The sequence below is a fragment of the Harpia harpyja genome, chromosome Z (assembly GCF_026419915.1).
Source record: "Harpia harpyja isolate bHarHar1 chromosome Z, bHarHar1 primary haplotype, whole genome shotgun sequence".
Classification (NCBI taxonomy): domain Eukaryota; kingdom Metazoa; phylum Chordata; class Aves; order Accipitriformes; family Accipitridae; genus Harpia; species Harpia harpyja.
In genome coordinates this window covers 43881162-43895755 of record NC_068969.1, presented here as the reverse complement: position 1 = coordinate 43895755, position 14594 = coordinate 43881162, and the positions used below count along the sequence as shown (strand labels likewise).

The window sequence follows — 14594 nt, the reverse complement described above, 5'->3', positions numbered from 1 at the left end:
GGCAAGATTCTTCATCCATCATTAACATTTGTACTATTTCTGGCTGGATGAGTCAATAATTTTAGCAAAGAAGACACAGCTGAAATTTGTGAGTGAGCCTCAGCTTAAAAAAAGAAATCACAGAAGGAAGAATACATCAAGGAAAAGAGAGGCTTTATGTTTTAGATTGTTCCTGCAAGAGCTCTGTTTGAATTTAGTCTAAGACATGAAAGATGATGAATAGTGCCAGGAGAGACAGCCAATTTAAGACACGTAATAATCTGTATGTAGAGATACTGAAACAGTTAGACACAATGCATATTGCATGTTTTGTAATTGGAAGAGCAGGAACAAATTATCTGTCTCTTACCTCCAGCTTGCTATGCAGGTGGGACTTAACTCTGCAAAACTTTTTCCTTCTCACTGTATCCCTTTTAATTCTGGCCGCATTGATAACTTGCTGTATATGTGGAGTAACAAATCTTAGCTTTCTAATCTGTTACTTTAAGGATGTTTCCACTAATTATTTGGGGGAATTCTTCAAGTTCCATGGATTAAAACACCATATGACACTGATGAGCTGAGGGTGATTATGTTAAAATTCCTGTAAAGCAGCAGTTCCCAAATTTTGGACATTGGTTCTTGGACAATATTAAGGTTTCTGAATTTGTCAGCTCTGTGTAGGTACATGGTGGTGATTAGTGGTTTCTTGGCCCTAGATACAGAAATGACTATTTAAGGTTATCTATGTACTTCATGGGCTAGGTTCCTATTTATCTTCAAGATGAAACTAGCCCTGATGGGAATAGTTTTTTGCCATGACAAGAAAATGTTCATGTAGATGTATAGGAAGGCAACAATGCATGGACTCACCTTTCCCATGCATGTACTAGCAGTCACTTTCTTCTGATCTACACAAGAACCCTGTAGCGGCTATTGGTTGATGTTGATTTTTGCAGGATCAATAGAATCAAGATTCCTCTTTCTGCCTTAGGAATGGAGCAGTATCTCTTTACTTTCTTTGTGTGTGGCTAAATGTTGTTTGGCTGAGACCTTTCAACTGCAGTACTAATTAAGACAAAGCTGGAAGGTTTGGTGCTATTTCAATTTTGAGACGTGGTACAATTCTGTAAGAGTTCTTATGCAGTCAGAATGAAAGGGAGGTGATAGAAACACTCCGAGATACTCACTCCACATTTACAACAGTGCAATTGAAGGCAGAGATGATATGCTAGGTGGTATATTTGAATTCTTACAAGAAATAATTAATGTTTTATTCTCAACTACCTTGAGTTTCTGTGCTACAGCTCGGATAATTTTTTCCCCTCTTCTTTTATCTTTTTGAATAGACAAAATTTTATAGCTTGTTTCACTATGGAAGCATACCCCTCTGTTCCTTTCACAATGAAGCAGCAAGCTTTACTTGACCTGTGAATTGGTTCCAGTTGAGACTAAGAACAGTGCTGAATGCACACTTGCAGTGTCTGGCCACCTGCACATAGACTAGTCTCTAACACACTTTTTTGAGGTTTCTGTCCAAGATTCTTTTCTAGAGTCTGAAAATAATTTTTCGATTGCCTTTAAGCAGCCAAAAACTTCTTCACTATGATGCTCACCTATTACCAGAAAATAGTGAGGCAGGAAATTCTAAAAGATTCTTCTACTTTCTGTTAAGATACTCCTACTGTCTGTTAAGTGTCTTTATTAAACAAATGTTAAGAAATAAACTTTTAAGTAGCATATATGTGACTGTCACCCCACTCCTTGTCCATTATGAAGTAGATGAGTGCTTACATTGAAACAAAAGGACTGTCATTCTGAAAAACAATATATAATTGGATGGTGAGGTAGCAGGCTGTCTTTAGGAAAATGAGGGTTCCCTGGAATGTGATCAGATTTAACTTAATCTTTATAACGAAGTTAGAATAGTATGTCATAATAAAGTATCTGCACTAATCCTGGGCATATCACAGACCTTCAGTATAAACCTAGATTTTCATAGGATGATAATCTAAACTGTGTGGTAGAAATGAGCAGTATTAATCACTCTATGAACAAGTTAAAACAGTAGCTACTAATACAAATTTGGGAATAAGTTTTCCTTTTTCTGCTCTAATCTGACTTGTTTCTGCAGCATTCAGAACTTCCCATTTGGAGTTTTCATAAGTTTATATACTTTATTAAAGAAGATCTGTGCAACACAAACTGCTTCAATATGAACCATTAGGTCAGCAGCCTAATATCAGGATTGTTCTGAAAGCTGAGAGTAAACAGCATGTGGTTTGACAGCTGATTTGTAAACTTACTTTAGATGCCTTGGTTTTGATCAACCTTAGTGAAAACCAGATTAAGCTGGTGTTTGTTAATGACAGAGTAACTTCAGAGATGATGTATTAGTTCTCTTTTATACTTGGTCCCAGATACTACTCTGCTGTTGTGGTCAAGTTGCTCTACATGATTGTAATAATCAAGTAAGAGCTCTTACTAAAAATCTAGTTGAGCGTGTTAGATTATACACTGCTGGACCGCATTTAGCTGTCAACAAATGTACTAAATTTTATGTCAGTTACTTTTCTATAGCCCTGTTAATGGGAAAAGAGTTTGGATACTGATGTGCTTAGAAAATGTACCTATCTATAATATACTCGTATTCATATATGCATATAAGTGTTCTTAGGTTTTTATTCAGCTTTTTTGAAGTTGCATCCTAACTCTTGTGGTGGTTTTTTGCTTTTGTTTTGTAAAATACTGTAGGTATGTGGGCAAAGATTATTCTTCCGCCCAGGAACAAATGGAAGATGATATGAAAGCATACTATAGTCAGAATAGTACAGTGTCACTAGCTCAGTCTCTGAGTGTTGGGCAACTTGTTGCAGTACACGCTGAAGAAGACGCCTGGTTGCGCGCTCGGATAATTTCTCTAGAAGACAACAGAATAAAGGCAAGCAATTACTTCTTCTGGCACTTGGAGAAAGACTTGAAACACTCTTGGTTTTTAGATACACAGTCAATGCCTAAATATGCTGCACTAGCATTCTCTATTGCCCTGAAGTACTTCTATTTTCAATTATATGAGAAATTGACTTTTTTGAAGTTATGTGATTGCTAAAATTAAATGGTTTTTCAGGTTTTTTTCCATAACTAGTTTGAGTTTTGGGGGTTTATTTGGGGTTTTATATGGGGTTGGGCCCTATAGCACTTTTGTACTGAAAATGTACCTTTGGTAGTCTTAGGAGGAATGGGTGTAGTAGCACTATTTGGAGTGTGACAGAGGAAGAGAAAGGGAAGAACAAAATTCACTTGCTGATAGATCGTGTTTGAAGTCTTGTACTGAAGTACAAATTACATGCACTAAATAGCAAGACAATGAGAAGGATGTAATTGTGTTCCCTTCCAGGCAGATCTGGTATTCTGGGAGTTATATGTAGCGTCCATTTTAGTTAAAACCCATCTGAGATTATTTAACTTCTCTGTTAAACTTCTCCTGGACCAGGCAGACTCTTCGTGCCATCTGGCAATAAAACCAGAACGTATGATAGAACTGTAAAAAAAGTTTCAAACCTCTCAATTATTTCTTGCCTAGTCAAACATTAATGATACTTTTTTTTTTTTTCTTCGCCCAGTTAGGTGACTTTTTACCCAGGTCTGCTTAACATACTTCTGAAGTAGATCCATTTCATAAACCTTTAGATATCACATGTATTAGAATTGAGGTTTTTCTGAAAGTAAGTGTGATACCCTTCAGCTGGAACTTGGAGGGGGATGTCAGAACTCAATTTTGTGAAAGATTGTTTGGTTTAGAGAAGTGGCAAGGACATCGGTAGCAAGCTGGCCTCTAAATTCTGTCTAGCTAGAGCTGTCAGGCAAAAGAAGGCTACTGCTTTATTGCAACATTTGCTGATTATCCTCTGACACAGCGTTCAGACTCCCGTTTCAATGTTTGGTATGCAGACATTTTGCATGATAGAGTTTAGAAAAAAGTTGTAAAAAGTCTTGTCAAAGCCTTCTTTTGCTCACTTTACCTCCAATTACTTGCTGCTAATCAGCAGTTTTCCTACTGGTTTCCTGCATTGATTGTGGTATTTGTATCAATGTTACTATAAGCATAAATCAAAATTATTCTCTTAATGCAGTAAAAACAAAAGGCAAAACAGAATGGCACTTAAGTGGTATTTGACGTTTCAACACTTTCAAAACATTACAAATAAAAATTGCCACTTTATTACCTTTCTTCATGTGGTTTCAGGTAATATATGCCGAGTCCTTCCAGCACTGTTCCTATTAAGAGTTGAGATGCTGCGGAACAGTTGGAGAGGATGGTTTTACAGAGATCTTGAGAAGACGACTTCCCCTGAAAACTCTGAATATTCAAGCAGTGAAATAAGCCTGAGATTAATGGCATTACATACTACTAAATTAGTGAAAGTGATTTGTCTGTAGCTGCACAGAGCACGTGCTATCTGAATACATTTTCCCTAAACTCAAGAAAACGTACATACGATTATATTCATGATCTTATGCTTTTATTCTGTTTTCCATTATCAGGTATGCTATGTTGATCATGGCTTCAGTGAGTTTGTTGAAAGCAACAGTGTGTACAAACTACAGAAACAGTTCAATTCGCTTCCATTTCAAGCTGCAAAATGTAAACTGGCAGGTAAGAGAAAGCCAGTGTTGACTATACAGCTTACTGTTCCACGATTTATGGATTGAAGCGTCTCAGTCTGGGGGTTTTGATGCTTGTTTGTAATAACTCTACGTATGTTAGATTTTGTCTAAGTCAGCTAGTCTAAGCAGACATAGGTAGGCATGGAAAGAAAGAAAAGGAAAGAAGGATGTGAAGGAGAGTTTATAAAGAAAACTTGATATTAGAAGACCTTGATATCCAGTGTCTCTGTAATGGAGCTTAGTTGTTTCTGCACTTGGCTTGGATATCTTTGTTCCTTTAATATACGTGAGCCTAAAGAAATCTAAGGAAACGTTTGCTGTTGTGTGAAGCAATGTACTAGCACAACTCCTTTTTCCACAAATGATGCACATCTGTTGGGGCCAGGTTGGGCAATATTCCTAAATGTGATCCTGTTTAGTTATTTTAAAGTGATCCTTCGCCTTTCAGTACTTGCATATTTGCAGACTTCCTAGACTCTGCTGGAAATTACTTACCTTCTGAAAACCGGTAGGCATTTCTAACTTTTTAAAAATAACTTATTTTAAATATATAAAATTGCCGTGAATGAACTTTTGTTTGGTTTTTTTAATACTTGGATGCATTCCTTTTTTCTCTACACATTTGTCTTGACTCTTTCTGAAGAGGATCTTTTTCTTTTCTCCCCCACCCCCCCCACCCCAAAGATGGCTTTCTGTGTTAAAAAGGTGGAAATTAAGTAGAACACAAGTAAGGGTGCACTACAACTTTCCTGCTACATCCTGATTCTTGGAAAGATTCCTGTTGTGAACACAGACCTGGTTATTATTTTTCCCTTTGAATACAGTGATACATAAAAAGTATGGTGTGTCTTACAGGACTGGAAGTCTTCTGTGATGATCCTGTCCTAGTAAAGACTGTGGAATCGCAGACATGCTCCAAGATATTTGCTGTGGAAATACTGGAAAAGAGTGATATTCCTCTTCTTATTCTCTATGACACTTCTGGAGAAGACGATATCAACATCAATGCTACTTGTCTGAAGGCTTTGTATGACAAGTCCCTTGCACTGCACCTACAGGTACCATTTTGCTGTTTCCTTCTTAATTCATTAAAAATCACTGACTGCTAAGGTCTTGGATGGACAAAAAACAGTACTCAGAAATATTCTAAGTTTGTGTGTGGTTTTTTTCCCCCTTTCTTGTCAAAATCTTCCCGTTGCAGGTAGATGCACTATATACAAATGTCAGAGTAACCAGTGTTTTCTCTGATGGAAGCCTGTATTGCCAGGTGCCATCTAAAGGCTTGTCTAGACTTTCCGAAATCTTGCAGAAACTAGAAGACTACTTCCATTACAAGGTAGGTTCTATGGTGAGAGAAGTGGTGAAGTCATGTAGCCTTTCTTCAGAGTGTACCAATCATTTTCCTTGCACGTAAGTTCAAGTTTCTGAGGTAGCCATAGACTATTCAAAAAGGCTATAGATTATTTTCCTAGTTTTTTGGGATGCATCCTTCAGCATGAAGAGTGTCTTTTGATGCTTTCTTGTTCACAAGCTGTCTCTAAGGCTTCAGTAACTACTTTTAACTTTGGTTGAATAGTTAGAACGGTAACAATATGGCTCATAATGGGAAGCTTCCTATGCGAATTGCATCAGATTGGTGTAAAGCGTGTAGAGATAACTGCCATAGTGTTTCTTCTGGAAGTTTTACTTACGTGATGGAGTTGAGGTGTGTAAACAGCCTGGCCCACAGCACACCATGCAAAGTGACAATAAAAGCTGTGTAACCAAGGTCTGTTCTTTTTAGCCTGGCTTCCTTGGAAGTTTGATGGCTTTGATCTGGTCTGCTGCATATCTTGTCCTTGTACCCTTAGCTTTTGAATGTTGTGGCTAATTTCAACTAGAACTGATGTCTAGGAGCCATTTTCAAAAGCCTTAAGTTGCTTTAAAATAGGCATGTGGCAAAGAAGTCTGACATTGCACTAGCTGTTTACAGACACATGCAACAACCCTTACTAGACTCAAGAGAATTTATACAAAAGAGAAGAGATCTTAATCTGATTTATTAAACATTCAACTGAGTCTTAGAGAATGAAACCATGAAATGCAGATCCTTGAAGGTCCTGTTAGAACTGCTGCTTGTGAAACTACTTCATCAAAGTGTTTTTAGGTATAGAAGCTGAGCTTCAGACCTGTTGTGGAACAGACACCATCTGGAAATACTTTATATTGAACATGTCTCAGTTACCAAGATTCAGTTTCATGCAAGCCAAACACTGAAGGAAAGCATTGAGAACCCTGAAAGACTTAGCAACACAAAGGCAGACAGCCAGACAGGTGCTTCAAAAGTTCAGATTTTCTGGACAGAGTGTATGTTAGGTTCTTGTCGCTATCAGACAGAGACCTTGACATTCAGAAATTTTTAATATAAATCTGTATATGGGGGTAAAAGAAGCAATCCTGACTTTGCAGCTTATCTTGAGGATTTTTATCTTGCCTGAGAATTTAAATTAAGGTGTTGATGGATCTTCAAATGGAGTTTCTTCATGCTTTTTATAGTGTAGCTATTGTCTTGTTATGTTATTTAGGATCATCATGGTGAATGTCACCCCCATGAGACTTTCATTTGAGTCAGTAGTAAATTTGCTTTGTTAAATACCGCAACAAATGATGTGTTCTAGAATATGAGGTAGGAGCTTCTTCAGTTGTCTGTCACAGCTCTAAACTGCTCTTGCTTTTCAGAACATTAAAGTAATGATTGGTGATTTCATAGTCTGTGTTTCCAAATGTGGCTTTTTTCCCCTGGCACTTTATATTCTCCTAGTTTCCCTGTAAGATACACAGCTTGGAATTAAAGCTTTACCGATCGGGGAAGCTTAAAACAACATGGTAAGAATTGCTTCTGAGGCTGGAAAGAGACTTTATATTTGACACAGAGGTTTTTGCTTCTCAGAACAGTTTATTCCATGTGTGGCTTTTGAAATGGTTAGTTGAATGCCAGATAGTAATAGCTCCATGCTTTTTAACTTATGTTTTTATATTTGCAGCAGACATCTGACTTAAATGTATCGCTACCTTTCTGTGGCAAAATCTGCTTGTTTCCTTCCAAAGGAAAGTGGGCACGTGTAGAGGTAAGAAGTATTCAAAGAACAGCTACAGTTTTCCCACACAGAAATGGCTCATCTTTTTGTTCAGCTAAATCTGAATCCTTAGTTTCCATGAAGCTTGTTATAGCGTATGTGTCACTGTTGAGTTTTTAACCTCAGAATGATGCTCTTGCTTTCTTCTTTCAGATAAGAATTATTCACACTAGACGGGCACTTGATGTGCAGTTCATGGATACTGGAACAGTCGCAACTGTAAAAGTATCAGAGCTTAGAGAAATCCCACCACAATTCCTGAGAGAAGTAATTGCAATACCTCCTCAGGTATAAAGACATATTAAAGCTAACCTATGCTAGATCTCTTGGCAGTGTTTGTAGTGCTGCTACTTCAAGGTTTATGTAATGAAATTTTGTTTTGTTTAGTAGCATTCAGTATTGAAGTGTATTTCATTGTGCATCTTTGCCTGAAATAAATCATAACATAGACATATGTGTCAACAGGATGCTGTCTATGTGTAATGGTACTGGTTTTGCATGTTCCTCTGTCTCTCTGTCATACATTGTTGAATCTGTCAGCATTAATGAAGTTTCTGTGAACAGGAGCTTGTGGACTAGTTTCCATATTACTAAATTATACCTTGTACGCTTAATTCTGTTCTTAGGCTATAAAATGCTGCCTAGCAGATCTGCCTCCTAACACTGGCATGTGGACTCCAGATGCTGTGCTGTGGCTGAGAGACACTGTAATGAATTGTCCTGAATTTAGCATGAAGGTAAATAGTCAAAATGCCTATGTGACTTGAAATCCATAGGTGTGTGGAAAGAGCATTGAAAGAACAATTCTAGAAGCTTAACCACTCATCAAATTGATTTTTGTTATTGAAGTTCAAAAGTTTGTAGCCAGCTCCTGGACATAAATTCTATACAAAGTCCTTTTTGTAGAACATTTGGCATAAAATTTACTTGCGTAAAACTCTTAGAACCTTCTCTTTTCCCCTCAAGAATTTAGCAACTTTCACATTAGCCTTTCACATTTTGCTGTCCCAGTCCAAATATGCAGCTAGAGTTATTTTACCAACTGATAAGAAAGAAACACAGTTGTTAATGTTTCACCACATAAAAAGATAAAACTGTTGAGTTAATCTTAAATTATTTTTAGGCCTCTTGTAAGCATAGCTTTTTGTCCTTCTGGTTCTTGGAAAGCAGCTTTATTTTTTGTTTGCTTTTTCTAATCCAGTGTGATTTAGTGTATGCTATTGTATACTTAGAATTTCTGTTATCTTTGAGATAAAATTATTTCCACTTGCAATGTATCCTATCCAGTTTAATTAACTGAAAACACTCTTCTAAAGGAAATCTATTACTAGCTACAGTCTAAACAAAGCTAATTTCCTCTTAAAAATCTGATTCCAGATACTGTCACAGCCCTTTGAAAAAGTGTTTTGTAGCTTTCCTTTACTTTTTGCCTCGCTTTAACACTGGGGACTGTATAGTTAAAACATAGCTCCTGTATTCTGGGACTTATGACTGTTGCATTTGGCTTTTCTAAACATCCTCTTCCAAGATAGTTTGAGTTTGGTACTAATTTTTGCTTGGTTAAATAATAGATGACAGATGTATGCTTTAATTGTGGGAAGTTTTTATTCTGGCTAGGAAAATCAACAGAAGAATCTGTAAAGAAATGTTATATACTTTGTCAAATTAAAATTTCAGTGCTTTACTATCAATAATGCTGGCATGTCTGATGCTAAATAGGAAATATTTTTATGACACTGCTTGAAAATTATACATGGTAAAACCTGGGATCTTTTTGCATCTTTATTTTTTCCCATCCTTAATTTACTGGGCTTCATCTTCCATAATGACAGGAAGAGAACTTTGAAGGATTAAGTGTTAATACTTAATAGTATTACTTAGTTATTTGAATCTGTATGGACACTGGCTACTGTTGTCCTGAAAACTAGAATTGTACACACAGTACTGAGATTGAACAAGTTGGGCACAACAAAACTCAATTACAGCTTTGTATTTGCTTTATATTAGTGGAATAGCTGCAAATGCTCTTTTTAGTTGCTGTGAGTTGCTTATGATCCAACAACTTCATTAACATATTTGAGAGAACCTTGGAAATACTTACGTGCATATAGAATTCAATGAACCGTTGCTGCTTTTCTGTTAAAGGCTTTAGTCTTCTGTACAAAATCAGATGTGCATTTAATAGATATTAACTGCAAGTTAAACTGTATTTTGTTTTCCAAGGTGGTTAAACAGGATGATTCAAAGGGAATTGCACACGTTTACTTGTTTGCTCCAGAGAATTTCCCAGACATGGATCATAGCGTCAATCGACAGATCAAAAACGCAGACTTGTGGAAGCATCAGAAAGATGTTTTCTTGAGTGTTTCACCTAGTGGGACTAGCTCGACAAAAGTGACAAGTGATGCTGTTTCAGCTCAACAGTTAACTAGTGGAAGGCTAGAGAAGAGTGTCTCTGATTCAGCCAGAGAACCCAGCAGTGCAGTGTCTACCATTGACATGCCTCCACCTCTACACTTGTCAAAGACCGGTGAGCTCATGGATGTCTATGTCTCAGTGGCCTGTCATCCAGGTCACTTTATTGTCCAGCCTTGGAAAGAGCTACATAATCTGGAAGCCCTAATGGAAGAAATGATCTTGTACTACAGCAGGGCAGAAGAGAAACCTGTGAACATTGAAAAAAACAAGCTGTATGCAGCTAAAATTGAAAATCAGTAAGTACTTAAATTAAAAACAAGATCTTTGAAGGCAAGCCTAGCTCTGCTTTGTCTGCATTGTTAACAAGGTGGCAGATGTCCAATGATATCTGAGAGATTAAGGGACTAAATGAGGTTACAGTCTCTTCATGCTTCCAGGTTGTAGTTGGAACAGTTGACTTCTATTCAGATCATACCAGATCTGAGAAGCCTGAGACATGTTGGTTAAGACCTTTAGGTTTTGTATTGTTTTTCTGGTGCCTTGACAGTGTGTGAATATGAATTCAAATTGTCTATTCTTGTTCTTCCCCTTTTTAGGTGGTACAGGGTTATAATAAAAGGAATTCTTAGAAATGGGTTTTTGTCGGTATATGAGCTGGACTATGGTAAACACGAATTTGTCAGCATAGAGAAAGTACAGCCACTCATGGATACGTTTAGAAAACTACCTTTCCAAGCTATTACAGCTCAGCTTGCAGGTAGGTAGTAAGCATTTACAACTTTTTTTGTTAAAGTCTGACATCGGTGGGAATACCAAATGAGCAGAAATGTAAAGTGGACGAAGCCAAAGGTTAGTGATGTAATTGTTTTTTGCTAAAGTAAGCATGTACCTGCTTGCAGAAACATGCTTAATGCTTTGTCATGGTTTAACCTCAGCCAGCAACTAAGCATCATGCAGCCGCTTGCTCGCTCCCCACCCCAACCCAGTGGGATATGGGAGAGAATCGGAAGAAAAAAGTAAAACTCGTGGGTTGAGATAAGAACAGTTTAATAGGAAAGAAATGAAGAAATGAATAATTATAATAGTAACAATAATAAAATCACAATAATACTAATAAAAGAATTGGAATATACAAAACAAGTGATGCACAATGCAATTGTTTACCACTCGCCAACCGATGCCCAGTTAGTTCCCCAGCAGTGATCCACGCCCTCCCCCCACTTTATATACTGGGCACAATGTCACATGATATGGAATACCCCTTTGGCCAGTTTGGGTCAGGTGTCCTGGCTGTGTCCCCTCCCAGCTTCTTGTGTCCCTCCAGCCTTCTTGCTGGCTGGGCATGAGAAGCTGAAAAATCCTTGACTTAGTCTAAACACTACTTAGCAACAACTGAAAACATCAGTGTGTTTCTTATCAACATTCCTCTCATACTAAATCCAAAACATAATACTATACCAGCTACTAGAAAGAAAATTAATTGCATCCCAGCCAAAACCAGGACTTGCATGCATGTTTATGTCATCAAGGTAGCTCTGCTTTTCTTCTTGACATAGGTGGTGATGGTTCTGTTTTATTATTTGTTTGTTTATTTTAATGCAGCAATTTTTGTTACCATGTATAAACCTGAGGATTGCTTAAACTTCCCCAGCAGCTGCTTTTCGTTGTCATAAATATTTTTTATTGTCATAAATAATTTTTATATTTAATGTGTGTGATGCCTAATATGCAAAGGATACTGGGAAATCAAACCTAAATGGTTTTGGTATCCTTGAACATAACCCATTACAAAGCGTGAAAGTTGTGCTCTTATCTGTTCATAAGAACTTATGTTCTGATTATCCTAATCTACATAAAGTTAGGAACTAGATGCTGAGTTTCTGGGGAAGTTTTTCGTATCTATCTTGCCCTATTGTAATTTACTGTTTTCCAGTAAATTTCCAGTGCATATTTGGAATCCAGAGTTGCCTGAAATATATTGGTGTTCTCAAATAAATAAACAAAAAACCTCCACAGGGGGGTGGGGGATTTCCACAAATTTAAGTAAGATTAATTTCCTTGAGAATCTGGAGCATAGAGAATGTGCGTACATCTGATAGAATTTAAAAAAGTAAAACTTGATCTCTCCTTGCTGTCTTTTCTTTCCTTTTCCAAATTTTTCTTTTGTTTCTGCATTGCTTTCAGATGTATGCATCTCTTCTTATTCAGTTGCTGCTTTCTGCTGCTGTTTGGTCAGCACTGGTCTAGACTTCAATTACAGAATATACTTGTTTGAAGTGACAGGCCACAGAGTTGGTGCTGTGATCCTAGGTTGCCTTCTGTGGATCTACTTTCCTGCTTAGCCTCAGTGTGACCTTGGGGGTTGCTTTTAACTAGTGATAATGGGTGTGTTACCAACAGGCTGGAGTCCTAGGAGTACAGTGCTGAAATGAAGCTGATTTCTAGCTGTGTCTGTCTACTGGGGTAGTACAGGGTCCAGCTGAGCAAGCCTGCAAGTCATCCAATTTTCCTGCTTCACAGAATCCCAAGTAGCTAGTTAAGTTGGCCGCTGAGCTGCTTCATATTGTCAAAGCAGGCCAGCTGAATCCAGAAGACCGGTAACTATTGTCTTGCTATTCTTCCACTTCTTTCTCTCTTTTTTCATGTCTGCTACCTCTCAGTCTCTGGTCTATTTCCTTGTAAAATACCATTTGCTTCCTCACCAGCCTTTCCTAGCATTAATTACCTTTTTTTAACTGTTGATGAACTGTTGACTTCTCATTCCTTCTGTAACCTGCAAGGAGCTGTGTTCCTGTGTTGTCCTGTCCTATCAGCAGAAAGCTGCTGCTAATAGTGAAAGCAAAGTGTTGTCACTTTGCTGTTCTGCTTCTTTTATCCGTAAGTTGTTGTTTGGGTATTCATGCACGATATTTGACCCCCTTATGTCTGGATGCTGTACACCAACAGTGGTTTGGAGAGACTGAATTTCAAGTCTGCAAGAGCCACTTCTTTCTTGGTGGATTACAGCCATATTCAAAAACCTGTTTGGGTTCTAGCATCACATCCCTGAGCAGACTTGACTTTGTGGGATGCTGCTCTCAAAAAAATAGCAGCAGTTATGAGGCATTTAGGTGGCATTTCTCTTCGTTTCTGCTCTCTGCAGATACAGTTTGGGACTTAGAGGTTTGGCAGGTGTTTTAGTAGCTGATGCTGCTTTGAGATGAAGAAAACTTAATCTAAAGCAAGGCCAACAGGACAAATAATTTCAGCAACCTCAGGCAGAAGACCAAGAAATTGTTTTGAAAGGATATTTAGCTTCCTTTTTGTCATGTTTCCTAATATGCCTTGATCATGCATGGCAGCTAATATACTTGAATTACTCAGTGAGTCAGTGCATTTGCCTTTCACTTCTGCAAACTTCTGCATATCATTAGACTTCAAGAAAAAATAAATGTCCTAATCTCTGTAATAATTAAGCTTGTTTGTGTGGGAGATGAGTGAGCCTGTGTTTCTTTTCTAGAGTTAAGCTGCATTCAGTAGCACGTGAGCATCTGTTTTCTCAAGTATTTAAACTCCCCCCACTTCTTTATAAACTTAATCATTCACATTGGTCTGGTCTATAAATGACCTTCTGTTTTGCTTTACATCTGTCCTAGGAGTGAAAAGCCAGCAGTGGTCAGAAGAGGCATCAATAGTGTTTCGGAATCTTGTAGAGAAGAAACCCTTGGTGGCACAGATACAGGCAGTTCATGAAAGCACTAACTCTTGGGATCGAAAAATAGTGACTTTTCTCGTGGACACATCTCTTCCAGATACTGATATATGGATTCATGATTTTGTGTCTCAAAGTCTTGTGGAATTTTCAAAGGATGATTAATCACCACTTCTGAAATGTAGCAGCTCAGATTCTTTAGCAATAAAATAAGTAACAGGCTTTGAAGAGAAATATAACTACTACATGGCCTTGAAGACATGAAGGTGATAAAATTGAAAAATCTGTGTTCTGTGAAAAGGGTTTGTTTAACAAGTTTGGGTTCTGTTGACTTCAGTTGACTTTCTGAAAATTTGCACTTTGTTTACCATTGTAATGCTAGAATGTTTGGGTGAAAATATTAAAAAAGTTATTTATCAATAAAACAGTGACTTGTGCTTGTGATCTTTCCCTAATTTTGGAGGGCTTTTTATCTCATAGCTATTACTCAGAGCCATTACTGGGTGGTACTCCCTTTTTCTTTAACTAGCATTTTTATTACTTGGGAAACATGGAAGCAGTCCTCAATATTTCTGAATTTAGTGTCAGAGACATGCATTATTGGGGTTTTTTCCCCCCATCCTTAACTTCATAAGAGTTGAGTAGTTGACAGCGCCTTGTTTGGGAGACTGCATTTGTGGGGCTTAACTTTCACAAAAGGGTATGCACTTCATGTGCTTACT

General features: G+C 37.6%; 1 protein-coding gene across 5 annotated transcripts in view; it reads left to right on the top strand.

Annotated features, from left to right (window-relative positions):
- TDRD7 (tudor domain containing 7) overlaps window positions 1-14297 on the top strand; it is a 52815-nt gene extending 38518 nt beyond the window's left edge. For 4 of the 5 annotated variants that reach the window (XM_052776227.1, XM_052776226.1, XM_052776224.1 and 1 more), the window contains exons 8-17: window positions 2734-2920; window positions 4525-4636; window positions 5503-5705; window positions 5849-5983; window positions 7671-7754; window positions 7917-8051; window positions 8390-8500; window positions 9987-10477; window positions 10778-10938; window positions 13817-14297. In XM_052776227.1, coding sequence (XP_052632187.1) covers window positions 2734-2920; window positions 4525-4636; window positions 5503-5705; window positions 5849-5983; window positions 7671-7754; window positions 7917-8051; window positions 8390-8500; window positions 9987-10477; window positions 10778-10938; window positions 13817-14037 — 1840 coding nt within the window. In that variant the 3' untranslated portion in view covers window positions 14038-14297. The remainder of the gene's footprint in view (window positions 1-2733; window positions 2921-4524; window positions 4637-5502; window positions 5706-5848; window positions 5984-7670; window positions 7755-7916; window positions 8052-8389; window positions 8501-9986; window positions 10478-10777; window positions 10939-13816) is intronic. The other variant, XM_052776225.1, reaches the window with a different exon arrangement.
- The last annotated feature ends 297 nt before the right edge of the window (window positions 14298-14594 follow it).